Source organism: Notolepis coatsorum (assembly GCF_963971535.1).
Source record: "Notolepis coatsorum genome assembly, chromosome: 18".
NCBI lineage: Eukaryota > Metazoa > Chordata > Actinopteri > Aulopiformes > Paralepididae > Notolepis > Notolepis coatsorum.
This window is the reverse complement of record NC_140182.1, coordinates 65583191-65609593: the sequence shown is the minus strand read 5'-3', so window position 1 is coordinate 65609593 and position 26403 is coordinate 65583191. Positions and strand designations below refer to the sequence as shown.

Below are 26403 nucleotides of genomic sequence, written 5' to 3'. Positions count from 1 at the left end.
CCTGGTTCTCTGCATCCTGTTTTCAAAAAGAAAATGTGACTTGTTCGCGGCAACTCTTTAAAATCTGAATTTTTATTGAAGCACCAAATACAAAAGTAGTTTGTTCAAAAAAATAAATACAAAACTTTATTAAAATAAATATGTACATGATTTATACTTTTCTTAAGTTTGTTGGATATCTTTATATCTACGGTATCTTCCTTCTGCAACAAGTGAGTTCTTAATTTATTAAAAAAAAAAAAAGTTATTTGAATTTTTTAAATGTTACTTGTCCTTTCGGACAAGTTATGTTTTTGTAGGTTTTTATTGATTTTTGCTACAGAGAGAGAGAGACAGAGAGAGAGAAGAGAGAAGAGAGAAGAGAGAGAGGGAATGGGAGATAGACCGGGGAAGACATTCGGCAAAGATCACCGGGTCCGGGAGTCGAACCTGGGTCGGCCGTGTTGCACCGTAGTGCTGTATGCGGTGCGCCACAATCACAGAATTAATCTTAAACAATACAATATGATCGGACATAGTTGATCAAATAAACTTTAAATAAACTAGCATGCAACGTGTGTATAAAGAGTTAGCCTTTCAAAGGGCTGAACCATTACACCAGTATAACCTACATGTTCTTTATCACAAACAAAACGTGGCGGAAACCTTGTCCAAAAGGGTCAACTTTTCAGGAATTGAAAACCAAATTTCATCATAATCGACATCCATTGACCATACAGTATTCACAGAGCACCATTTTGCTCTTATGTCATGCTCAGGTTCAATGTATGTAAACTTTCATTTGTAAAAAAATAATTAATAAAAAAAACATTAAAATTAACAAAATTGGAGATACAAGCTTTTAGACTTGGACTGCATATGCATTTTATCCAAAGCGCTTTACAACTTATTATGCCTCACATTCACCCATTCACACGCAGACGGCAGAGGCGACCACGCAAGGTGCTAAGTGTCTCACTCTAGGACACTTCAAACACGCTGTCGGTATCGAACTGGACACCTTCTGATTACCAGGCGACCGTTCTACCTCCTGACTCCTTTCTTATATACTTTGATTCTACTGTCAACATGTATACATATGCTCACTACATGTATTTATTGCTCCATCTCCGCCCACTACAAACATGGGAACTCTCTAACCCCTGTCCCCAACCCCAATATTAAAATTTTTTGGACTTCATGGTGTTTTTGTTTTGTTCGTGATTTATTGTGATGTTTCTTCTTGAGAAGACATGTCCGGCCCATGGGGACATTAACATGTGTCGTCGGGCCTTACAAATACATTTGATTTGACTGTTGCCACCTATAATCCACAGCAGTTGCTTAGAGTCTTCTTGGGATTGGTTGAACTCAGCCTGATCTGCGACTCAGACTGGGGTGTCAGTTTAACGTGTTTCTTAACCTCTCTGTAGAAGGGTAAGAAAAAAATAGTTACTGTTTAACAGTGAAGGGAAATCATATTCAACCTCAATAGACCACTGCACTTCCGCGTTAAACTCATGGAGGAGCGCAGGGGGAGAAAATGAAATGAATGTTGCGCATGTGGAGTCTGGGGAGTAGGTGCGGAAGAGTGACTATAGCTCGGTAGAGAAAGTGCCGATCGACTTGGGATTGGTCTCTCCGTGTTCAGGAGAGTCAGGCATATAAAAAAGTATATAGGATCATGTCTCCAGCACCCCCACAGCCATAGCTGTCATCCACATTCATTCATTTTCTCCCCCCCACGCGCCTCCATGAGCTCAAAATACCAGAAGTGTTGCGGTGGTCTATAAAGCACTGCCATCGGTCTCCTACCTCGCCAGGTGAAGTACAGCCTCCACTATATTGGTTCCCTCTTTGGCACTGGTTTCGCAGAACAAAGCGCCGTATGTCTGGAAACAAAGGGTTGATACTGTATGGTCGATTACCCTCAAATGGATGGAGATGCGTGTGGACGGAGACACGGATGTAGGGACAGGTTTTCAATCATCGATCATCAATTATCACCGACATCCAAGTTGGGGGATCCCCCTTTGAATGGCCCATCTAAGGTCTCTCCTCCTCCTCCTCTCCGCGAGTGTTGCATATTTGGATTTTATGGTGGATTTTGTTCTTGATTTATTGTGTTGTTTCTTCTCGACTAGTTTTTTGTGATTTCGGGCTTTACAAATACATTTGATTTGATCAGGTGAAGGTAACTACTAGGGATGTCCGATATTATCGGCCGATATTGGCATTAAAATGTAATATCGGAAAATATCTGTATCGGTTTTAAAAAAAATATATATATATATATATATATTTTTTTTTACATTTATTTAACCTTTACTTACCCAGGCAAGCAAGTAAGAACTAATTCTTATTTTATTTATTGTCAAAAGTATGCATAATGGTGTGTTAATTCCACGACAAGAGATATGTAATGTTAATTACCTGAAATTATTCTGTTTTGGGGGGGGGGGGGGGCCTGCATATATCGGTATCGGAAATTAAAAGTTGGACAATATCGGTATATCGGATATTGGTAAAAAAGCCAATGTCGAACATCCCTAGTAACTACCTTGGCCAGCTTCTCCCCGTGCTGGGTGCTCACGCAACTCCCCTCTGGGAGCTCCTCACGAAGGTCCACCTTGCTCCCGATGATACACATGGGGATCCGCTCGTCTGTGGTCTCCTGCGGACAGAAGTTCATAGATTCAATAAACAAAGGCACTTTTTCACGCAGCAGATTCTTAATTTGACAAAATCACATTGGCTCTCGGTATGGTTTATAATGTTTGCTTGTATGGGTGCTATTGTATGGTATTTCTCTCATCACCACATGGAAACATATTAAAAGGTGCTGTAAGTGGTATTTCTTATAAATATGTGTTAAAGGTCCCATGCATTATAAATGGCCTTTTCAAGTGTTTAGCATTGTATCCTAGCAATTGGGGATTATATCAATGTGGTCTGTGTCGTTAACACTTTGAGTGCCAGCAGGGGGCGCACGATTTAGCGTTTGAGTGCCAGCGCTGTAGTCAATGGGAGGGCGAGCACATTTGCGAACGCATAAACTATATCTTAAATTATGTGTCTAATATTTGCATGGCATGAAATAACGAGATTTCTCGTAGCTGGCACTCAAAATGTTAATTATCATATTGACTCATCAGTCTAGTCTCGAGTTCACGAGATCTTCCCTCACTCAACTAAGCTGTTCTGATTTTACGGTATTGCTGACGTGAATAAGGTACTGATTTGCAGTAACGCCCCCTCTATGGTTGTAGCGCATAATGTAACCCGACACTTCCTCAAACAGAGCGAGGCATAGAACGAGCGGGAGAGAGAGAGAGAAGCTCTCTGTCAGGAAACAAACCGCGCGCGGGGAAGCAGTGGCACACACGCATTTACACACACAACCTGGACCGCGCAGGGAAGCAGTGGCACACACGCATTTACACACACAACCTGGACCCGTGGGGAGGCAGTGGCACACACGCATTTACACACACAACCTGGACCCACGGGGAGGCAGTGGCACACACGCATTTACACACAACCTGGACCGCGCGGGGGAAGCAGTGGAGAGATAACTTTATGCTCCGTGTCCGTGTCCCTCTCTATCTCTCTCTCTCTGTCTGCCAGTCGCAGACTGTGGGTGACTCTCACTCAAATCGCTTATGGGCGGAGCCCATCCAAAAATAGCCTGAAATCCTGAGGCTGTAAAATGATGCTTTTGAGTACTTAATTAGAAATATAAAACAATGAATTCTTTTGAAAAAAAAAACTCACAGGTGTTCCATAGACTCAGGAATTGTGTAAAGTTGCCCAAATAGTGCAAGGAATAGCAATGCATGTCCCCTTTAAAAGAGCTCTACATTCCGACAGCCATCAATGATATAGAGTGTTTGGTCAGTAACATGGGTCTCCGCGTTCCTCCGCTCTGCAGTAAATATGAAATACATTTTTTGGTATCCTGTTCTCACTTTATCCAATTAGGAGAGAGAACCGTAGATATGTTTACTTGTTTCAAGAAATCTTGCCAAGCCAAATTTGCTTACTGCACTGTGCAGTTTCAAGGACACATTTGCTTAAAACTAGTTTTTATTTCTTATTTTTATCAGACCGTTTTTGCAGTGTGGAGTTCTCTCTCCTCATTGTGGGAAGGGATACGAGGAAATGTATTTTGTGTTTACTGCAGAGCGGAAGGACTCAGTGGTGACCCATGTTACTGACCAGACGATCAGTGATGGCTCTCGGGGTGTAGAGCCATTATTTTAACATGTAGACCCCTTATTTTAACAAACAAAATATCACTTACAGCATCAATTATTAGCACTTTTATTTTGTAGTTCTGTGTCACTTTCAAAGTCAATGGGGGGAGGGGCACCCACAGTCATCTCAGTTACCTGGATTTCGTCCACCCATGCTCTGACGTTGAGGAAACTGCTTTCTGAAGTGACATCATAGAGCAGCAGCACTCCTTGAGCTTTACGGAAATAGGACCTGGCAAGACTGCGGAACCTAAAGGAACAGGAAGACAACATTTCACCAGACTAATCTAGATAATATAATTATAATTATATATATAATATAATTGTATAATTAGTTGTACTTGGATTGTATAGTTTGTACAAATAGAATATATAATTTTTGGTTTATAGTTTATTTATAGCTTATTTAGTTTATAGTTATAGTTCATATTACATTTAGTCATTTAGCTGACGCTTTTATCCAAAGTGACTTACAAGTTCTGTATGACAAGTCATCAGGAAGGGCACAACTCTATCAGCTGAGTAACAATGTCCATCAAAGTGTTGAGTGCTACAGTGTAGGTTAGTTTATTAGGACAAGTGCCATGACAGTAAGGTTAGTTAGGGTTAGCTTTTTTTAAATCTTTTCTTTTTCTTTTTTATAGTTATAGCTTGTAGTTATAGTTTGTATAGATAGAATATTCGTTGTGTACCATGTTTACAAACCAGTTGAGCCGGGAAAAACAACAATCTAAAATCTTTTTTCTGAATGCATGTACATTTAAAAAAGCTGTGACAATAAAATAATCTGAATCAGAATCTGAACTCATCCCAACAGTGTGGGATTTAAAAGGAGTGGCAGCAGCCCACCCTGTTGTTCTGTTGTTGTCGTTTGATTAAAAGTACTATTGCCATAAACAATACCTCTCTTGCCCAGCAGTATCCCATATCTGGAGGCTAGTCTTTTCTCCATCCACCAGCATCTTCTTGATTTGGAAATCGACCCCTGAGAACAAACGTTTACTAAATTAAAGCAGCAATGTGCGTTTCTGGCACCTGCTGGCCTAAGCTGGTACTGTCTCCGTGTTTTCAATACATTTCCTATGAGCCTCTTTGCTATGTTGCCTTGGTGTGCTCTCTCTTTGTTTACATGCAGACTTTTTGCAGAGCAAATTCTTGGTTTCTTGGTGGCCGAGGTGGCTGCATATTAGTTTTCCGTTGTTGCCAAAAAATACCCTGCGTTCCATGGGAAGAAACTCGTTCGTTCAAGGCTCTGGTAGTGCGAGACGGCTGACTGAGCCGTGTCTCACCAGACCATTTGAGGCTAGAGCAAAAGTGAGTGCCGCATCAGAAGCGCCAATTTTCTTTGTATACGCTCCAGAACATGATACATTAATAGAAGGGGAAAAAACACATTGTCCCTTTAAAATTATTGGGAAAACATTTTGACATCCCAAAAGATTTACACCTGTAGTAGTAGTAGTAATGGTAGTGGTAGTAGTAGTAGTAGTAGTAGTAGTAGTGGTGGTAGTTGAAGTAGTAGTAGTAGTAGTAGTAGTAGTAGTAGTAGTAGTAGTAGTAGTAGTAGAAATAGTAGTAGTAGTAGTAGAGATAGTAGTAGTAATAGTAATAGTAGAGATAGTAGTAGTCGTGGTAGTAGTAGTAGTAGTAGTAGTAGTAGTAGTAGTAGTAGTAGTAGTAGTAGTAGTAGTAGTAGTAGTAGTAGTAGTAGTAGTAGTAGTAGCCTCACCCAGTGTGGTCTGCATATCTCCTCGGAACTCGTTAAGACTCAACCTCATCAGAAAGCTGGACTTCCCAGCCCCTGCATCTCCGGCTAAAACCAGGCGGTACATTGGAATAGGTGCCTCAGTTTCTTCTATGCTTGTATCTGGCTTTGGAGCAAGGGACAGTAAATAGTCACAGAAGATAGCCTGAATATGGTATTTGTGCGTTTATGTAATGGCATTATGTAATGGCATTAAATATCAAGAGGTCTTAAACTCATATGGTTTTACCTTCATGGAGAAGGCAGACAAACGTCTTCGTACTGATGACGCAATGGAGCTTGCCTTGCTAGGAGCCACAGATAACTCCGATTTCATTTCTGATACCTAATAAAGAGACCAGTCCAACAGAACAGAAATCTTCACAGTTTGACGAACACGAGAGAGCAATATTTGAGTTAGTATTGGAGTATGGTGTTGGCCTAACCTCAACATCAGAGAGGATGTAAGAGTAACTGTGATGCAAAGTTTCTACAGACTGTCCACTGTCATCGCTGTCATAATCGCTGCCTTCGGAGCTTTCAGCTATGTCCATGGGTAGTCCACTGTCCAGGTACTTATCAGCCCAGCTGCTTACATGGGCGTGGGACATTTTATTGGTATCCTGTTCTGGACTGCACACAAAACATGGTAAAAAAAATGCAATTCAATTAAATTCCCCAAGATCAATCTGTAGATTCAGAGAGGTCTGAGAAAAATAAGATAATATATTCCTTTATTGATCCCCTTGGGGAAATTCAGGCATCATAGCAGCATGGGGGAGGGGAGGTACAGGTAATAGTATAATACATAAATACAGGCAATACAATTATAGTACAGTAGAAAAGTTAAAATAGGCAGTGTAAACAATATAATTAACTCTGAATATACGCATCTGAGCAAGTAGGCAGTGTGATCAAAGGTGCAGATGAGGGTCTGTATGCCCCATCAGTTATAGTATACATTACAATAAATGTGTTAGCAGGAACCTTTGTGTACCTGCTGTGGTTGAGTGTGCTTTGTCGAAAGGGCTTCATCCTCCTGGCAGGGATTTCATTCTGAGGCGAATGCTGTTTGGCAGATAAGGCCGACAGAACTTAATTGGAATGGGTGCGGAATTCTGGACACATATACACAGGGTTTGATATGTAGATGGAAAATACTTGTATCTACCATATTTGGGATTTTTCTTAACCCATCATAACTCAATATAGGTCTGTTTTTCTCCTGATATATATTTCACATGCAAACAAACCTTTTAAAGCAACATTTTCAGGTTTTAGACTTAGACGTGAATGTAAACAATTTGCAATCAGCATTTCATAAATTATTAGATCGATTAAAATGTATCGTCATTATACGGCACAACATTTGGCATCCAACCAGGGTGAAAATGTAACAGAAAAGTTAAATAGTAATTAGTGCTGTCAATCGATTAAAATATTTAATCTGATTAATCGCATGATTGTCCATAGTTAACTCACAATTAATCGCAAATTAATCGCATTTTTTTTATTTTTTTATCTACCTTAAACGGATCTTTTTCAAGTTCCAAGTTTTAATACTCTTATCAACATGAGTCAACAAATGCTTGCTTTATGCAGCCATTTAACACAAAAGGATGACCCTCATGCATTGCAAATTTGCATCAAATTCAAAACAGAGTGATGCACAAAATAACTTAAGAAAATAATAATTTAAAACAATGAATAAAGTGTGCATGAAATAATAGGGAAAAGAAAACGTTAGGAACTTGTTACATTCACCCACACAAGGGCTGAGTAATCACCCCCCCCGCCCCTCTCTCTCACACACACACTCTCCGAGCTCTTTCTCTCTTGCCCCTTCCTCATCTCTCTCCCTCTGTGTCTCACACACACACACACACACACACACACACACACACACACACACACACACACACACACACACACACACACACACACACACACACACACACACAATGTACAGTTGATTAAACTGGGTATAAAATATTTAAATTAGTACTACTGAGTGTAGTGCTAATCAGATGTATGTACAGAGTTGTAGTAATGTGTACAGTGATACAGGCATAAAGACAGTATGGTAGTAGTCATACTGGCCAGCAGCGTAACTAGTAAGAGTAGGATATGTACAGACATAGATATAGTATCTACAGATGTGATAAAACGGACTTTGTGCAGGTAATTACAGACAGGTGTGGATAGATATATATGCGGTGAGGATATATATATGGTATATACAGCATTATTGTACATGCTATCATACAGAGCTATGGGTTACAGCTATGATCTGCCTATATCATATATATTATATATGCAATCAGATCCTTTAACCGTCAGTCATCTGATACATATCTGTAAAGTATGAGGAAATAGCAGTAATTTAAAAACGGGGGACGTACCTTCCTTTTAGCCGAGGCCACATGATTGGCTAAGGCAGAGCGCAGCCCATCATTGCTGTCATAGAGTTTTTTGTTCACTGCCCTGAGGGTGTATCAGGAAATGTTAATAGAGTCAAGACAATGTCAGACGCTGAGCTGACGTCACACATTTTGGCTATACTGTATGTTCACACTGCAAGCCTTAGTGCTCAATTCAGATTTTCTGTTTGTCTGTTCACATTATTATTATTATTTTAGTTTTTTGGAATGTGGCCAATATCAGATTCCAGTGTGAATTGGTCACGTTCCTGAACTGACCCGCATGCGCAAATGAACAATAACGAAGATGGAAGTAAACACAGAGGACACTGAAGTGATGTAAGTGATGTAAAAGTTGCATGAATTCTGATATGACTGTTCAGACTGAGGCCACATTGCAAAAAAGATCTGACCTGTATCTGATTTAGGATCACATATGAAAGTGGCCCAAATCAGAATTTAAATGATCAGATTCTATGTGACCGCCATAAAAAAAAACAAAAAAAAACTGATCAGTCACATATGAGGTGAAAAAACATTCCTTATACCCTTTTCACTACTCTTATTCTGTCTATTTTATACTGATTCTATGTCTGAACTTTATGAGTTCAGAAGAAAAATAAATCTATCATAAACAATAGGATATCTATTACAATCTTTTTTTAATAGAGATTTTAATGTTAGCAATCTATTACAATTCTATAATTATGCCAATTCCATGCTAATGTCACTGCCACTGCTGTGAAGCCCTTTGGGCTGCAATTCTTGTATGAAAGGTGCTATATAAATAAAGTTTGGTGGTTTCTAATTATTATTATTATGGAATGACTATACTAGCCATCAACTCTTAGGCAAACTTACTGGAGAACAACAATCTCACTCGCATAAGACTGATACTCGACCACCATCTTCTTCAGCTCATTACTTTCTCTGAAAGAACATAAAAAACACATTTTCCGTACAGTGGGTTTACTACAGGTACATGTTATGTAAACATAACAACACAGCATGAACATTTTATCTGGACACAGCCTTTTAATGGTGTGTCTAACCTTTCATGTTGGGCTTTCTGATCCGCATACATGTTCTTCAGCTTGTCCAGCTCCGAATGCAGAATGGAGATGTTCGTCTGCGCTTTCACCAGAGAGCTCCGCAACTGCTCATTGTCCTGTAGAAAAACCTGTATCAATCCCTGCCATCTTTTCTTAATCCTCCAATCACAACTGTTGCCCCAGGGCGGGGTTTGAGATTGAGGCCAATTAACACAATACTTCTATACAACAGATTCAAGATATTGCAGTTATCGTCATTAAGTACCTGGGTAAGGTCACTTATCTGGCGGTTCAGTTTGATGGCGTCCTCTCTTGAATGATTACGTTCAGATTCCTCTCGGCTCTAGAGCAAGAAAAAACATTATTCATGAGCACTTTTCCAATCAAAAAAAAAAGAACAGAACATCTAAACCTAGTGAGTGATAACAGTTCCTGGACAAACATAATGCAAAGACCTTGATTTTTTGCTGCAACCAGCAGCTCTATAGGTCGCTCTGTCAGTCGGTTGGTTGGTTTGTCCACAATCTAGTGGCCACAATACTTGTACATGTCAAGTGTGTGTGTATATATGTGTGTGTGCGTGTGTGTGTATTCATACCAATTGGTTAAAAGAGCTTGGAAATGGGAGTGGAATCGCAAAAACTAAATACACAAACATTTCCCCACCCTATAGCGACCACAGGTTTCACCCTAGGAGGTTGAAATTGTACCCGGAAGTCAAGTGTATGTGTCTGTGTGCGTGTGCGTGTGTGTGTGTGTGTGTGTGAAGGTGTGTGAAGATGTGTGTGTGTGCTTAACACTAAAAAGGGTGTGTGGTAATGAGAGTGGCCTATTACAAAAAGTTCCCCACCCTCTAGCAGCCACAGGTTTCGCACTAGGAGGAAATTGAATGAAATTGGGCATGGAGTCAGGTGTGTGTGTGTGTATGTGTGTGTAGGTGTAAATGTGGCAATTGGCTAAAAGGGGGCGTGGCATGGTTGCAGGTGGGGAGTGAGGTTCCACCTGTGATTTTATTAGTATTACAGCCAAACCGTATTGTGTAGGTTCATAATCTTTGACGGAGATATATATTATTTAATTCTTACTGTTACAACCAATAAAAAGGTAAATGTTTTTTAACTTAATCTTTGAGAGAATGTGTTTTATATTGTAATCTTTATTTGTTTCCATGGTCACTACTACAGTACCCATTAGGGGTGGAACAGTTCACAACAAATCACAGTTCGGTTCATATCGCAGTCTTGGTGTCACGGTTTTCGGTTTGGTACGGTTCAGCGGGGAGAACAAATTCCATTGCTAATTCAAATAGTATTTGGTCAAAAAAATATTATCATACTGTCAATCGCTCTTGCCATAATGAGATAACTCTTATCTCCTAGCACCTACTGTGCTCATGAACAAACAATTTGCACCCATGCACGTGACCAGGCCACGCCCCGGCATCCTCCTATAAGACGCCGGACATGGTCATACTCTACCTTCCTCTGTTTTTGTTTCCAACATGGACACTGCAGTGCACTCCATGAACTAGTTGTTATGAAATGCAGGGAGAAATTACACAATGTTGGGTTTTCGCCGGAGATTCGCCAGCCCCTGGAATCTTCTCGGCACATCCTAACAGCGCATCGGGCCTGGCCTGGGGTTTCCTCGTCTCGTGACAGCGGCTCGAGGGACGTTGCACGGCGGCTAGCTGTCGGGCTAGGTCGCGCACAGGTAGGGCCTGCGCTGCCAGGCATCAATGCTAGCGTTTGTGATACTGCTCGTTGTCCCGTGAGACAGCCGAGTTGTGTATTGGCGCAAGGGGCAGGATATCTGGGTAAACATGGTCGTCATGACTCTGAGTTGGATGTTTTTCCGGCTATCCTGGAGCGCGCGGCTAATGCTACGATGCTGGGTCACTGTTCCTTTCTTCCCCGCCGTGGGCTGTCACCTCTCTTCCCTCCTCTTAACCGGTTCATTGCTGAAGGTCAATCGGTATCTAATGTGGGGGGTTTTGCTGAGGCTTATTTACCCCTTTTATGGGTGAATGGGCTGACAAAAGGGCGCAAGGCAGGTGTGCCCTGGCTTGAGAGCCAGGTAGCATCGATCCTTTGCCCTGGCATGGTTGAACGGTGTCCCACCCGGAAGCCAACGCCTGAGGGCGAGTCGGCCTGGCAGGTGGCTGTATGGGCTGATGAAGTTTATACCGCCACAGGACGGAATTTAGCGGCGACCAGTGTCATTGCTCAGTTGACTGTTTTTCTGTCCACATTGGTGTCGGGTAGTGGGGCTGTAGGGCCAGCCGACGCTGAAAACATTGCACGTGTTTTTGGGGTTATAGAACTTTTAACTCAGTCGCAGGCTATAACCGCAGGGAGGATCAGGATGCCGTCAACTCTTATTCACAGGCATCTCTGGTTGGAGCAGTCTTCCCTTGAGGAGGAGAAAAGGTTTCTCCTCCTTAGGGCTCCCCTCTCCGCAGAGGGACTATTTGGTCTTCCGCAGGAGCGCGGGCGGTATTTGACCTGGGCCCCACACCGCCTCGCACCACGCAGCCAGAGGTGAGAGCGCGGCCTCGTCAACGACTGTGGCGAGGCCCTCAACCAGCGGCCATGTTTCCCCCACCTGAGGTACCCTGGACACGAAAACAGGTGATCGCAAGGCCGACAGCCTTGACGGCCGAGGGATCGGCTACATTAGATGAGCACGCCCTAAAAAACCGTCGCCGTCTAGCTGTGTCTAGCTTGCTCTCCGGTCACCCCCCCCCCCCCCAACACCAGCGGGATAAGGGCTCGGATTTGTTTCCTTTGGTTGCGGGCCACGTGCCTTCAATGAAGCGCAAGCGGCCCCACGTTTCGCTTCTCATGGGGACAGGGGCTGACACCCAGTTGATGGATAGGCCTGGGTCTGTCCGTGAGAATGTTGTGCTGTCAAGCGGCTCCCACGCCACACGTTCTGCGTCTGTGTTTGGTGAGCCTGGTGTTATGTCTGTCAACAACAAAGGTTGTCAGCGGGGGAGCTTGAGGCCTTTTGGGGCACAGCGCGGGTTTCCCCAATCACGTTAGTGCCTCCCACGGCCGGAAGACCGGCAGTGGTCAGGCAGGCGCGCGTGATTTGGGTGGTAGTAATATCACTGCAGGGCTACGGTGTGTAGGAACCCACCCTATCGGGCAGTGTAGGGACCTCGCACCTTGCATGTCCAGCTGTAGAACAGTTCCTCAGCAATCCATGCTGGGGAGGTGTTCAATGGGGGAGCTTTTGTCACCCAGTATCAAACCGGCCCTTTCTGTCGGGGTCCCCCCTTGTGTGCGATTGCCTCGTTAGTAGGGTTGGGAACCGAAAACCGGTTCTAATTAGGAACCGGTTCCTAACTTCCGGTTCTGGAACCGGAAGTAACATACCTGCATTTAGATTCTTTAAAAAAAAAAAAAAAAAAAAAAATTTACTTACTTAATTAATACCCTAGTTACAGTACAGCAACCAAATTAAACTGTATCAAGTCAACTGAAAATGTGAAGTATGAAAAATATGTAAAAAAAAAAATTATAATAATTCTCCTGCGAAATAAGCTGTGACCTGCACCTCAAAGAATCGGAATCGAGAATCGTTCAGAACAGGAATCGATATGGAGAATCGGAATCGTTCAAATCCAAACGATGCCCAACCCTGCTCGTTAGTAGTGTCAGGGTCCGGTATCCCGACTCCACGCTTGCGCGGTTGGCAACGCACAGCGGGTGGGACCGGGCCGCCTATCTACGGTTCCTGGCGGACCAGCGCCAAGTGGCGGCGGGTGCGCTTTGGGATTATCATCACATATGGCTACAGCAGTGCCATATGTCGAGGTGGATGGGGAGAACGCTTGTGGGGGGGGCTTGTGTTGCAGTTTGCGCTACCCCACCCTCCGTTTTCAGGTTTGGTGCAGACCTTGTTGTCAGGGTCAGCAGCAGTGACAGCTCTGGCCGACGAGATCCAATCTCTGTTAGCGAAGCAAGCCATTGTCGTGGTCCCAAGGGAGGACGCGATGTGTGGCGTTTACTCCCGGTATTTTCTGGTGCCCAAGAAATCGGGGGGTGTCAGACCTATTCTGGATCGGTCTGCGTTCAATCGGCTGATTGTGACTAGGCGGTTCAGGATGTTGACCGTCAAACACCTGATAAGCTCCGTCAGAGTGGGAGACTGGTTCACCTCCATAGACCTGAAGGATGCGTACTTTCACATCCCGATCTTCCCTCCTCACAGGAAATTCCTTCGCTTCCTTTTTCAGGGTGTAGCGTACGAATACCAGAGGCTGCCGTTCGGCTATTCTCTGCCCCCCCCCGCACATTCACCCGCGCTGGAGCCTCTACGTCGTCATGGGATACGAGTTATTTTCAATCTCGACGACATTCTGCTCCTCAGCAGGTCTCATACCAGGCTGGTGGTGGAATTCCTCACCAGTCTGGGTTTTGCTGTGAACTGGAAGAAGAGTACTCCTCTTCCCAGTCAACAGGTGGAGTACTTGGGCTTGGTTCTAAGCTCAAGGGCCATGAGGGCAACTCTCTCGGAGCGGTGTGAGTGGATATTCTCCACAGGCTCAGGGGGCTCCGTCCTGGCAGGACGGTTACGGCGCTGTCCGTGATGCGCCTACTCGGTATGATGGCATCTGCTCTTGGCCTCCTCTTCATGAGGAGAATACAGAGGTGGTTTTCCAGTATGAAAATAGACCTGGTGAGAGGCAAGGGGAAACGACTGAAGGTTCCCATGTCAATACTGGGGGATCTCGACCACTGGGGGAGGACTGGTACCTTCACCAGCGGGATCTCCATGGGCAGCAGGCTATCACACATCACGGTCTTCACCGACGCCTCCCTCACGGGATGGGGGGGGACGTGTCGGACCAATGCAGTAGGGGGCAGCTGGACGTGCCATGCTACCCGGACTGCACTGCATATCAATGTGTTGGAATTGAAGGCGGTCCTTCTGGTCCTCAAGCGGCTCGGCCACCTGGTGGTGGGCGAGCACGTGTTGGTCAGGACGGACAACACGACGACAGCGTCGTATATCAACAGACAGGGTGGAGTACGCTCCATCCGTCTGCACCGGGCGGCGGTCGAGCTCTGGCTATGGGCGTCTCTCAATCTGCGCAGCCTGAGGGTGCTCCACATCCCTGGCAAGAAGAATGTGGGCGCGGATGTGATGTCGCGGGGCGGTCCTCATTCCGACGAATGGGGACTACGTCCAGACATAGTCAGGCAAGTCTGGGACCGGTTCGGGGAAGCCACGGTGGATCTGTTTGCAAGCAGACAGTCTCACCAGTGCCCCTTATGGTTCTCCGTCAGTCGGGGGGACAATCCTCCCTTGGGGGTGGATGCCTTCTCGATGTATACATGGCCACCCGGGATTCTGTACGCGTTCCCCCCCATACACCCGATAGCTCAGCTGTTGGAGCGGATACGTCAGGAGCACAGGACTTTGATCCCGATTGCGGCCGGACCGGGGCACGGCTGTGTGGTTCCCGGTCCTGATCCAGCTCTTGGTAGCCCCGCCGTGGCCTGTTCCTTGGTCAATGCGGGCCCTCTCTCAGGCACACGGATCTCTGTGGCTGTTCCCTGTTCTGGGATAGAAGCACTGATGGTTTGGCTGCTGAGGGGGTGAGTCTGGAGGGGATGGGTCTTGACCCTTCTGTGGTCGACACCATCCGAAACGCGCGTGCTCCCTCCACTATCGCGGTTTACGTGGGTAAGTGGCGTACTTTTCAAGAGTGGTGTAAGGTGGGGGGCTGGGGCCCGGTGTCCTGCCCCCTGGACGCTGTCCTTTCCTTCCTTCAGTCTATTTTGGGTAGACTGTCGGCCTCGACGGTGAGGGTATACGCTGCAGCTATATCCTCTTGTCATGTGGGTTTTGAGGGCGTTACATTGTTCAGCCACCCTCTTGTGAAACGTTTCCTGCTTGGTGCTCGGCGTATAAAGCCGGTGGAACGTTCTGTCTCCGAGTTGGGACCTCCAACTGGTCCTCGGCCGGTTGTCGGAGGCCCCGTTTGAGCCTCTTGAGCAGGCGCCATTGGAGCAGCTGTCTTTCAAGACTGTGTTCCTGCTGGCCATCACCTCCGCTAAACGCGTGGGTGAGCTGTGTGCTCTCTCGGTGCGGCCTGAGTGCCTGTCTATTCGTGCCAATAGCGGTGCGACTCTCGAGGCCTAATCCAGTCTTCGTGCCAAAGAATATCCTGAGCTCGGCTTCCGGTATGAGAGCGGAAGAGTAGCACGCATGCGGTGAGGCTCCTGGTCAAAAGAGCGAAAAACGGAGAAATAAGGACCCGAAAAGTGACGGAAAGTGATCAAAAATGAAGATGCAAACGAGAAGGAAGGAGGAGAAAACAAATATGAAGGAAAGAGAAATGGAGAACTCACAGGAAGAGGAGAGTTCGACGGAGCAGAACCCCCGAGGCGAGACCGAGAAGGAGCAGGCGGAAGAAGGGGGAGTCTCGGCTGAGACAGACAAGGAAATGCCAGGATGGGCCGTGCGCATGCAGGCCGGGATATTGGCGACCATAAAATTGAACTCGGACACGATGCAGGCGAACATGAAACTGAACTCGGACATGATAAGAAATGATATTGGGAAGTTACGGGAGGAATTGAGGAAGGAACAAGAGGACTTCAGAGGTGAAATGAATACAGAAATCAAAAGGTTGGAGGAGAAGATGGCGGAACAGGATAGTAACGTAACAGAGGTACAGACTAGAACGGCGCAGATGGAGGAATGGAGCACAGAGATACACGAGGTGTTAACGTGTGTGATTCAAAAGCAAGAACAGATGGAGACAAAGATATCGGACATGGAGGGGAGGTCACGGAGAAATAACATCAGAATATGGGGATTGAAAGAAGGAGTCGAAGGGGAATCGGTGATCCAATATGTGGAAGAGCTTATCAAGGAACAACTGAAGGAGACGGGACTGGAAAAAATGGAGATACAGAGGGCCCACAGGGCGTTGGCTCCGAGACCGAAACCGGACAGACCGCCGAGGGCGGTGATTATTAACTTTCTGAGGTTTGAGATTAAGGAGTTGATACTCAGAACCGCGTGGACCAAAAAGATAGAAATCGAGGGGAAAAGGCTGTCGTTTGATCGGAGAGGGAAGGAGACCAGACGCGGAGCCTGCAGCAGAGATTGGAGGGGGCACGCAGATGGACCAGAGCGGGAGATCGAGGCCCGGGAGAGGAGGGAGGAGAGAGGAGAAGGCCGAAGTGAGACGTGACAGACCGAAGGCGGAGACGAACGAGGAGGCCAGAGACGGAGAAGGAGGGGAGAGGAGGCGGGAGGATACGAACGGATGAGTACACGCACAAGAGATTGAAAAACTATCCAAATAGAGACAAAATATAGGAACTGAAATAACATATACATAAACACACATTCCCAGGTAGAGGCAGGATATAGGAACGAACATAATGTATACATGAACACATAATACACAGGCCGACGGAGGAAATAAACGGAAATATAATTAGGTATGATAGACGGAACACAGAACATATTGAAACAAGTACATAGACGCACGCTGAGAGTAACACAGTTGGAAGGGATTAAGGGGATAAATAGACATCACATAGAAAATAGAGAGGAGGAAAATAAAATAAAAAGGGGTACACAGAAGACACCACACACGGGTTTGGGAGGAAAGAGGGACATTGGAACATGCGAGCCGCATTGAGGGGGACCTAGGAAATGGGGGTCTTTCAGAATGAAGGAGAGCGCTTTTGACCAGGAGCACCACAGCAGTAAAAACAGTAAGAATGCTGGACAAATATGACGAGCGGTTGGGGGCAAAGGTTTCAAACCCCCGAGCCGTCAGGAGGAGGCCTCTCACTAGGAGAGCAATTACTCCTCACCCACCAGCAGGGGACAGGGGGGGACACAGGGACCCCACGAACGCCTATGGGAGCACTTTATGTAAAGTTTATGTTTTTTATTTATGTTAATCATTATATGTATTTGGTGAAGAGAGCGGAGGCTACAACCGGAGGGGGGAATGAATGTGACATGGGGGGGACTGACAGACGAAAGAAGAAGAAAGATGACAATGGTTAAAGGTATAAAAATGATGTCGTTAAACGTTAATGGAATGAATAATGCGATAAAGAGGGGCAAAGTGATGTTGAAATGTAAAAAAAGTGAGATGGAAGTGATTTTTCTGCAGGAGACACATTTGGTAGCACAGGATCATGAGAAACTGAAGAGATTTGGATATGAAAATGCATACTATAGTTCCTTTAAACGGAACCCGAGGAGAGGAGTAATCACGTTAATCAAAAACAGTCAAATTTGAATTGATCAAGGAAGTAAGAGACAAGGAGGGAAGGTTTGTTCTGGTGAAGGGGAAAATGGAGGACCAAATGGTTACGTTAGTGAATGTTTATGCACCCCCAGAGAGTGAGAGGGATTTATACGAGACAATTTTTGATATGATAGTGATGGAACTAGAAGGGATATTGATATGCGCGGGAGATTTTAATGTAGTACTGAATCACGACCTAGACACCACGAGTACTAGAAAAGGACGGGCACCAATGAATATTCAGATGACGGAAATGGGAATTACAGATGTTTGGAGGGGGATGCACACCATGGACAGGGAATACACACATTACTCACACCCGCACGTGACATATGCGAGAATAGACTACTTTTTGATGACGACAGGGGACAGTTACAGGGCACGGGAGAGCAGAATAGGAGTAGCGGACATATCGGATCACAGTGCCATATATCTGACAGTAGATCTAGAAGGGAGACAGAGGAACACGATCTGGAGACTAAATGTAGGAATATTAAATAACAAGGGGGTGGTGAGTCAGATCAAGGAGGAGATAGCCAGATATAAGGAAGAAAATGACAACGGGGCGGTAGATCCGAACATTCTATGGGACACACTGAAGGTGGTGATAAGGGGGAAATTGATGGAGAAGACAGCAATGCTGAAGAAGGCCAGAACGGAGACATATCACAATCTGATAGGGAAGCTGAAGAAGCTAGAGGGGAGACACCAGATATCAAAAGAACAGGAAACGCTCGGAGAAATCAAAGAAGTAAAGGCCAGGATAAATAGGGAATTATTGACGGAAATAGAAAAGAAAGCGAGGTTCATGAAACAAACGTACTATGAAGGGGGACCAAAAGCGACCAGACTGTTGGCTAGGAGAATTAGGACGCAACAGAAGTTGAACACGATACACACAATAAGGGATACAAAGACTAATGAAATATTGAGGGACCCAGCTGAAATAGAGAGGACATTTAGAGAATACTATGAGAAACTATACACGCAGCCAAAAGCAGCGGGAGAAGAGGAAATAGAAGCATATCTGGAGAAGCTAGAGTTACCATCGATAGGGAAAGAACAGAATGAAGAATTAAATTAAATAATTACGGAACGAGAACTGGAAGAGGCAATTAGTAGAGCTAAAAACAACAAGTCTCCGGGGAGCGACGGATTCCCATCGGAATTCTACAAGACATTTAGAACTGAATTAGCACCCATGTTAGGGGCGGCGTTCAGACACACGATGGAAGAGGGAAAAATGCCCCCCTCGTGGAAGGAAGCCATAATCACCACGATACCGAAGGAAGGGAAGGATAGGGAATTATGTAGTAGTTTCAGACCTGTGTCCATACTCAACGTGGATTACAAGATGTATACATCGATAATATCAAAGAGATTTGAGACGTTTATGCCAGACATTATAGATGAAGATCAAACTGGATTTATTAAAGGGAGACAGACACAGGACAACGTGAGAAAGACATTACACATAGTAGAGGAGATACAAAAACAAGGGGGTAGCGCGGTACTGATTAGCCTAGATGCAGAAAAAGCATTCGACAGTGTGAGCTGGAAATTTTTATATAAAACATTGATGAGGTTCGGACTGAACGGGAGGGCGATGAAGATGATCAAGGTGCTATATCAAGAACCGACAGCGAGGGTTAAGGTGAATGGCAGCTTGACGGATAGAATCAGATTAGAGAGGGCTACCAGACAGGGATGTTGTCTCTCACCGACGCTCTTCGCCGTTTTCATAGAACCACTGGCACAACTGATCAGACAGACCGAGGACATTAAGGGAGTAAGGATAAAGGGAACGGAATATAAACTAGGCCTATTTGCAGACGACGTGATAGTATACATGAGGCAACCAGGCAAGAGCTTCCCGGCACTGATGGATCTACTGAAGGAATATGGCCACTACTCAGGATACAAACTAAACGTGACAAAGACACAGACCTTAGCATGGAACTATACCCCAACGACGGAAATTAGAGAACAGTACGGGATAAGATGGGACATGGACAAGATTAAATACTTAGGGGTGAACATCACGAGAGGGGTGGAGAAACTGTTTGAGGCGAACTATACACAAATAAATCAGAACATCAAGAGAGACTTAGAGAGATGGACAGTAATGCCCTTGGACTTCAATTCAAGAATAGAGGTCATTAAAATGAACATACTATCAAGGTTACTGTACCTATTCCAGTCACTACAGATACAAATACCACAGAATCAATTCAGGGAGTGGGACAGACTGATATCGAGATTCATATGGGTGGGGAGAAGACCACGGGTCAGATATAAAACACTACAACTACCAAAGGAATAGGGAGGGATGGCAGTACCCAGCCTACAAGATTATTACTATGCAGCACAACTGAGAGCAGTGACGTGCTGGTGTAACGACAGATATGAGGCAAGATGGAAAGACATTGAAAAAGAAGGGGAGGGATACAAGGTACAAGCTCTGGTGGGAGATAGGGAACTATTTAGAGAAAAAGAGGGACTATTAGATCCAATCACCAAATGCACCTTGACCATATGGAACAGAGTAGTAAAAACACACAAATTGGAGAAGCAGTCAGGGGTCCTGAGATGGGTAGCACATGACAAGAGATTCAAACCAGGGAGGTTAGACCATGGATTCAGAAGGTGGGAGAGGGGGGGGGGGGCAACAGCGATATGCAAAATGATAGAGAAGGGGGAAATGCAGACACTACAAAAATTAAAGGAGAAATTTGGACTAGAAAACAGGGACCACTTCAGATATCTACAGGTTAGAGACTACTACAACAAAGAAATAAGGGGGGCCAAAGACGAAGAACAGAATGGAATAATAAAGATGATAGTATGGGTATACGAAGGGGGGCAAGGAAGAGTAATATCAGCAATATACCGGGCTATAATGAACAGCAAGGGACACACGACCGATTACATAAGGGAGAAATGGGAGAGAGAGCTAGAGATAGAAATAACAGGGAAGGAATGGGGGAACATATGCGAGGTGCAACATTCAACAACAGGATCGAGGATATGGAAAAAGTTTGGATGGAAAAACATAATCAGATTCTTTATAACCCCAGAACTGAAGGGAAAATATGCACCAACACAAAGAGCTTGCTGGAGGATGTGTGGGAAGGAGGGGGCAAATCACACGCACATATTCTGGGGATGTCAGAAGCTGAAGGGGTATTGGGAGGAGATAGGGGAGGCAATGATCAGAATATTAGGATACGGATTACCACAAACAGGACTGGTGCTTTACTTAGGAGACCTGACACACGAGGGAATACAAGGGGGGGACAAATATTTAATAAAGATAATGTTGATAGCGGCCAGAAAAGCAATAACGAGACTGTGGTACAAGGAAGACCCACCGACAATAGCACAATGGGTAGGAATAGTGGAAGAAATACAGGATATGGAGAGGATAACACACATGCTGAGGTTACAGGAAGAGAAATTTGGGGAAAGATGGGGAAAGTGGGAGGATTATAAAGGGAACGAAAACGACATCACAGAGGAAGAACCAAATGCAACACAAGAGGGCGAAGGGTAAAGGAGGAAAGAAGTTCAAGGAGGGTCTCTGAACCCATGTCACACACTTTTGCTTTAGTTAGTATTTTATAATATCTTTTTTTTTTTGGGGTATTACAATTGTTTTATGTTTTTGTACTTTATTATTTATGTCTGTTTAACAGTGTTATATTAATATTCAGGGATGATGTGGTTTGTGTATGGGTGAATCAAAAGGCAAAGAGAAAGTTAATAAAAAAAAAAAAAAAAGGACGAAGGATAAGGGAAGAAAGAAGCTCAAGGAGGGTCTCTGGACCCATATCACACATGCATGCCTTAGTCAGTATTTAATATCTTTGAGTAGGAATTATATTTTTATACCTGTTTAAGGGAGGTACACAATCAGCCTTTGTATTAAGTACCTGGAAAACAACTGTAGTGGAACCAGACAACTAACCATGATACCCATGTAACCATTTATGTGCACTGCTTTTTTTGTTTTTATTGTGTTGTTAGTTTCTTTTTTCTGTAAGTGCTGTTTGTCTATAAGTGTTAATACAAATTTAAGTTTAAAAAAAAAAATATCCTGAGCTCTTTTCGCTCCAGAGATATTGTGATTCAGGCGTTTCATCCGCCTCCTCACGCTAGTGGGTTAGAGGCGAGCCTTCATCTGTCGTGTCCTGTCCGTGCTTTGGGGGTTTACCTCAGTCGGACGCAGGATCTCAGGGCTGCCGATCAACTTTTTGTTTGTTACGGTGGCCCTCGCGCTGGTAAGGCACTGTCCAAGCAGCACCTGTCACATTGGTTGTGCGAGGGCATTGCCCTTTGCTACACGTTGGCTGGAGAGGCCCCCCCTGGGGGTGTCAGGGTGCACTCCACTCGTGGAGTGGCGGCCTCTGCCGCCTTGTTAGGGGGGGCCTCGTGGAGGACATCTGTGCTGCGGCCTCCTGATCCTCCCCGGGTCCCTTCGTTAAGTTTTACCTCATGGACATGACTGGGGGTTGTCTCCCAAGTGGTTCTGAGGTCTGGGACCTCCCCTGCGTCCCGCCAGTCGGTGGGTTAGCAGGGGTGTGTGGGTGTGTGCCACGGGGTGATGTGTCACACGTGGTCCCGCCTGTACTGTGCGCTTTTAGGGGTTTCTGGTTCCCTTTTTTCCCGCTCTTTGGTGGAGTTGACTGCCTCCCCCCCTTCGCTAGGACGGGCGGGTGGACGGGACTCCCCTCCCCCCTGGTAGTAGGGCTTACGGGCCCTCAGGGGGTACACTTGTCGGGTCACACGTCTGCTCTGCCCCATATCTCATTATGGCAAGAGCGAGATGCGATGACAGTATGATAATATAACGAAAGGTTATCCTATAACCTAGTTATATGAATACTGGCAGAGCGTCTCGCTCTAAGCGCCCTGAGGTCCCTTGGTTGGGTTTTCAATGTTGGAAACTTTTTTCCCGAGGAAGGTAGAGTATGTCCGGCGCCGGGGCGTGGCCTGGTCACGTGCATGGGTGCAAATAGTTTGTTCATGAGCACAGTAGGTGCTAGGAGATAAGAGTTCTCATTATGGCAAGAGCGAGACGCTCTGCCAGTATTCATATAACTAGGTTATAGGATAACCTTTCGTTTTGCCTATGCCTCGGCAAACATCGACCAATCAGAAGAGCACAACTACTTTGACATTTGTGTCATTCTCGTTTGTTTTTGTGGCATTCGCCGCCATCTTTGTTTTCATTGTAGCTTTCGAAAACATGAAAACTACAATGTTTAAAGACAAACGAGTCAAGTAATCATGACTATATAATTCCAACAGTGTATTCCGTCGTTGTTTTGACTATTTTGGTTTTGTAACGTCGTCCTCTCAGCTTCACAGCATTCGCTCAAGAGTCAAGACTGGTCTTCAAATGGAGTGGCTTATGGGTACTGTAGTAGTTACCATGGAAACAAGTAGAGATTCGATAGACCACTGCACTTCCATGTTACATTGAGCTCATGGGAGAGAGAGCGGGGGGAGAAAATGAATGAATGTGGTTGTAGCTATGGCTGTGGGGGTGCTGGAGACATGATCCAATAGAGTTGTATACACCTCAGTCTCCTGAATACAGAGTAGGGGTGGGCGATATATCGAGTATACTCGATGTATCGCGGATTGTTCTACCCGAGATGTAGTACTGTACTATATCGCGAACATCAAGTATTTAGTTTATATGGCGCCGCCCGCGGCCGAGAGACACTCGCAGTGCTTTCCTCGAGAAGGGACGGCGGAGCTATAGGCTAACGTTAGTGTAGTCAGGGCTGTACAGTGCGATATAATGTTGCGGTTGTAATTTCATTAGACAGACCAGCGCAGACCTTTAATAACATGTAATTTAATTGACACGAGCAATGAGCTAACGGTAGCTGCTAACCAAGGTATCCATTAGGATTATGCTAAGCTACTAGCGATAGCTGCTAACCCTGGTAAACGGTCAAAGCGGACTCCACAAGACTAGTTCCATTCGTTAGGAAATGGGGTGGGTTATATTGACAACGCTTGACAACAGCAGTTTAAACATAACTTCATATTTATTAGTTATTCGTTTCTGTATATCATTCAATTTCCATCTCTGTGTGTCTCCATCTCCATCTCTTCCTGTTTACATTCGAGTGTGACGTTATCACCTACGGCAGCTTAGACGATCAAAACGCAAACCTAGAACAAACCCCGAGGGGGGGGGGCTGGCTCTCTTGTTCATTCTCGCCCCCTCTCTCTCTCTCTCGCTCTCTCTCTACATTCAATGATTTAAAGTAGCCAAACGTTATAGACAGTATAAATACTAACTGGATAGTTGATGATATAAACATTTAATTTCATTATCTGAAATATTCTAAAATCATTAAGTCTGCTATAAGCCATTATACCTTTGTGTGTGATTATTATTTTCTCACAGTAGGGTGTGTATATATATACATATATATATGTGTGTGTGTGTTTGGCTAAAGTGGATAGAAAACACAGTACTGTGTAAAAGTCTTAGGCACCCAAGAGTTTTTATATAAATTGTCTTAGATGTAAAAAAAAAAAATTTATTAGTGTGTCAGTAGACTACTCTTAGTACATTTTCATTAAATTATTTTTTAAAGCATCTTCATGGTTTAATAATGCAAACATATGTTGCAGGGACTTATTATAATCATCATATTGGCGTGACTGTATGCATCAAAGGGTTAAATCAAGCATTTTTAAGTGATTTAGAGGAAATGTAAAAATATCGCGATATATATCGTGTATCGCGATATAGCCAAAATATATCACGATATCATTTTTGGCCATATCGCCCAGCCCTAATACAGAGCATAGTCCGTTTTCTGCACCTACTCCCAAACTCTGCATGCGCAGATTGCCCACGGAGTCTCTCTGGATTGTCCAGAGATCTAGGTTTATCAATCTGCGCATGCAAAGTTTGGGAGTAGATGCGGAAAAGTGACTATAGCTTGGCCGAGAAAGTGCCGATCAACTTTGGTAACTTTGGATTGGTATCTCCGTGTTCAGGAAACTCAGGCGTATAAAAATACTATTGGATCATGTCTCCCGCACCCCCACAGGCGTAGCTACAACCACTTAATGTCAAGGCTCTCATCCACATTCATTCATTTTCTCTCCCCGCCCTCTCTCTCCCATGATTTCAGAATACCGGAAGTGTTGCGGTGGTCTATTGCATTAACTACACAGTGTTGTACCCATGACTTTTTCCTGTTTTTGTCAAATCTAAAAATGTAGATCTCATTGAATTACGCTCAACTCTGCTCCCGTCAAATGTCAGACCAATCGAATAAGTGGAACCATATAAACACTCTACCCTGAGAAACTCAGTAGGTAAAAGACCATATAAAAATTAGACAGGCCTAAAAAGGATCATGTAACTCCCCAGGTCTATAGTGAATTATATTATAGTTTCTTTTTTTTTCTTCTTTTTTCATAATTTCACTGGACTGGATTTATTATTTCCGGGAATATGTGACATCACAGGCATAATAATAATAAATATAAAACTAATACTGCATATTAAATAATAAAACTGCTTTATTATATCTTAAAATAAATGTGTGGCGTGTTCTTTTAAGAAGCTAAAGAAAAAAAATGCTTTGTCAAAATAATGGAATAAACAAAGCCTGATGTTCTTAAAAGCACTTACCTTTACCAACCTTTCCACAGCCCCGTGCAGGTCTGCAAGCTCATCATCATGCTTCTTCTGCATGGTAGCCACGATTCCCTCCATTCTCCTATGCTCCTAAAGAAAAAGAGAAAAAAAGAAGAAAAAGAGAAAAAAAGAAGAAAAAGAGAAAAAAAGAAGAAAAACATGAAACCCAAGAAGATGGAACTGCCCACTGGCTCTGGGTTAAAAGAGAGGCTTTCATCTAACCTTACAGAAGAGCCCTTTGTGAGACACGCAGCCAGCTGCTAAGTTCTGCGCCACAAATATGCAGGTAATTCCCTCTAAGGAAAGAACTCTGCTGGGTGAAGAGGCTCTCAGTTCTCTTTAAAACATACAGTGGATCGGTCTATTTAAGCTATTTTGCGGTGGTTTAACCTTCGAATATGCTGTAGCTTATTATGTTTACGCAACTGATCCATTTATAGAGCTAAATGTATATTTTAGTCTTTGAATGAGGGGGGAAAGAAAACGTGTCTCATTAGGATCAAAAGTGTGTTTATTATCGCAGACAAAGTGTAAACACTCACCTCCTCTCTCACCCGCACTTCTACTGAGGCCAGTTGCTCCTGAACGTCGTCCTCCAGCTCTGCCAGCTGACTGCTGTTCATCTCCTCCGTCCTGTCGGTACAGAGAGACGTGTGCTTTAGCTTCCGTCTTCGGTCTCGTCCCTTTACCACGCCGTGTCATGTCTGCGGGTCTATTTCGAGCGAGACGTCTCACCCCCACAGTCGTACCTGCTCTAGCTCTCGTCAGGTAAACCGCACCTGACCCGGCCGTGGAAGGGAGGGCCTTCGACAAGCACATTCCTCAGGTGCACAAGGCTAACATTCTTCATAGGGGAGATTTGACAAGAGTAAACATGGCAGCTCCTCACACTATATAGATATATTTCAACATATTGGCAACATATTTTCAGCTATAAGTTTATGTTGAGGAAATGAGTAGTGACCTACATGTAAGCAG

At 44.5% G+C, this 26403-nt stretch overlaps 1 protein-coding gene across 1 annotated transcript; it reads right to left on the bottom strand.

Annotated features, from left to right (window-relative positions):
• Positions 1-26: 26 nt before the first annotated feature.
• rasef2 (RAS and EF-hand domain containing 2) lies at positions 27-26153 on the bottom strand. Its single transcript, XM_084334827.1, has 15 exons — positions 25968-26153; positions 25420-25515; positions 9717-9794; positions 9452-9567; positions 9261-9329; positions 8382-8463; positions 6977-7047; positions 6426-6612; positions 6230-6325; positions 5965-6106; positions 5139-5220; positions 4371-4485; positions 2540-2653; positions 1795-1871; positions 27-1406 (listed from the first exon to the last, which is right to left on the bottom strand). Exons 1-15 carry the CDS (start codon positions 26046-26048, stop codon positions 1304-1306), a joined length of 1509 nt encoding a protein of 502 aa, XP_084190953.1. The 5' UTR covers positions 26049-26153; the 3' UTR covers positions 27-1303.
• Positions 26154-26403: the final 250 nt, after the last annotated feature.